Raw genomic sequence first — 1,738 nt, 5'->3', positions numbered from 1 at the left:
GAAATAGTTTTTTTTTTAAATTTCAAAATATCCTTTATTCATAAAAGCATACCTTTATATGCACTGTCACTCAAGCAGTTCGGTTCTGTATAGTAGTATATGAATAAACAAACAAACATTGGAGTTTGACTCCATCCAGCAAACAAACCGAAAGCATTTGTTGCTTGTAAATAGTAATCGCAGGAAGGTGGGCACCTCAGTCTGTAGACCATAGCTGAAACTTACTTTGCAAAGCTGTGAGGTGTGCAGAGGTACTGCTCCAGTGTGGGGACTGTCTAATGTCTTAAGACAATCTTTTGGAAGTATTTCTAAGAACAGTAATTAAGATAACATTTGTTCTAAGGGAAAGTGGAAGGGGTGGAACCGCGTTTGACATTCGCCTCAGAGTGACAGCTTGACGGAAAGCGTTATAGAAATGTTGATTATAGCCTTTACACTACCCGCAGCCCCCACTCCCAGCCCGGCCCCCTGCATTTGCAATGCTAATATCGACAAACTGGAAAGGCGATGATTAGGAGGGGGAGAGCCTGCTTTTACCCAATGCCGTCCTTGCTCAGGGCAGACTGCAGACAGAGGTCTTCCAGGTGGCAGCATCTCCCATCACACAGGGTCCTGCTCTGGTACTTGTGAGAGGGACGGTGAGAGAGAGAGAGGGAGGGAGGGAAGTTGGGGAGGGGGTGAGGAATCAGAGACACGGAGCAGAACACAACAGAACGAGTTCGTGTGACAGATTGAAACAAGGTAATGCAGACACGGGAGTCTGAAACCTCGAGACACAGTTCAAGAGGGAGAGATAGTGGTGCAGGCATACCGATTGAGGTAGAGACAAACACGCACACACACACACACACACAACAATCAGGAAGAGAAGCAGCGAGATAGACCAGAGGGTCACAGGTATAAACAGAAAGAGATGTACAGAGTTCAGTGGGAGGAGAGAGAAAGTAAATAAAGGGACGGGACAGGGAGCAGCTCCGTCCTATGGCAGCAGACTGACTGCAGCCAGGGTGTGTATGGACTGGGTCTGGGGGCAGCAGCAGCGACTGGAAGTGGGGAGGGAGGGTGGGGGGGGGGGTGAAGGTTTCTCCAGTTTCGGGCTCAGCTGCTTTCTTACAGTCGCTTCCTGTTTGCTTCTTCAGCCAAAGCAGCACCCCCCCCCCAGCCTGTCGCCATCTTCCGCCTTGCTGAGTGTAGCCCGGAGAGTGTGGGACGTGGAGAAGTTACGAGAGAGGGAGTGAGTGGCGCTCCGCTGCTGCCGCCGCTGGTGCTGGTGATGATGATGAACCCGGCGCCAGTGATCCGCTCGGGCAGCCCCTGCTCCCCTCCATCCCCGGGAGCAGAGCGGCTCAGCCCCCACGGGATCCCCTTCCACATCCAGATCGGCCTGAGCAGGGAGCCCGTCGTCCTGGACTGCAGCCACTTCTCCCTCGCACATGTCCGCGAAATGGCCTGCTCCATCGTGGACCAGAAGGTAACCAACCGAGCCCGAGGGGAAAGTTAGCGCGGTCAGCGGGGACAGGCACCGGGCCAGGGTGAGCGAGAGAGAGAGACGCTCAGCAAGGCGACACAGCACCGGAGGGGTCTGAAGTTAGCCCAGGCTAACGGGAGGGGGTGGGGGACTAGTGGGATATCAGAGAGATAGGGTCGGCGAGGTCACAGATGAGGAGAGAGGGGGAGAGACCGGGGCCAGAGAGGGAGAGAAGGGAGGACAGAGAGGGAGAGACGGGGGGACAGAGAG

General features: G+C 54.3%; 1 protein-coding gene across 1 annotated transcript in view; it reads left to right on the top strand.

The window, feature by feature from the left end:
* The first annotated feature begins 1,156 nt into the window (after positions 1-1,156).
* The window catches only part of prkd1 (protein kinase D1), a 329,105-nt gene continuing 328,523 nt past the window's right edge, over positions 1,157-1,738 (top strand). Inside the window, exon 1 of the mRNA XM_043698044.1 lies at positions 1,157-1,471. Within this exon, the coding sequence (XP_043553979.1) occupies positions 1,274-1,471 (198 nt within the window). The 5' untranslated portion in view covers positions 1,157-1,273. The remainder of the gene's footprint in view (positions 1,472-1,738) is intronic.

This window comes from Chiloscyllium plagiosum, chromosome 10, assembly GCF_004010195.1.
Source record: "Chiloscyllium plagiosum isolate BGI_BamShark_2017 chromosome 10, ASM401019v2, whole genome shotgun sequence".
Taxonomy (NCBI): Eukaryota; Metazoa; Chordata; class Chondrichthyes; order Orectolobiformes; family Hemiscylliidae; genus Chiloscyllium; species Chiloscyllium plagiosum.
This window is presented reverse-complemented; position numbering and strand designations above follow the sequence as displayed.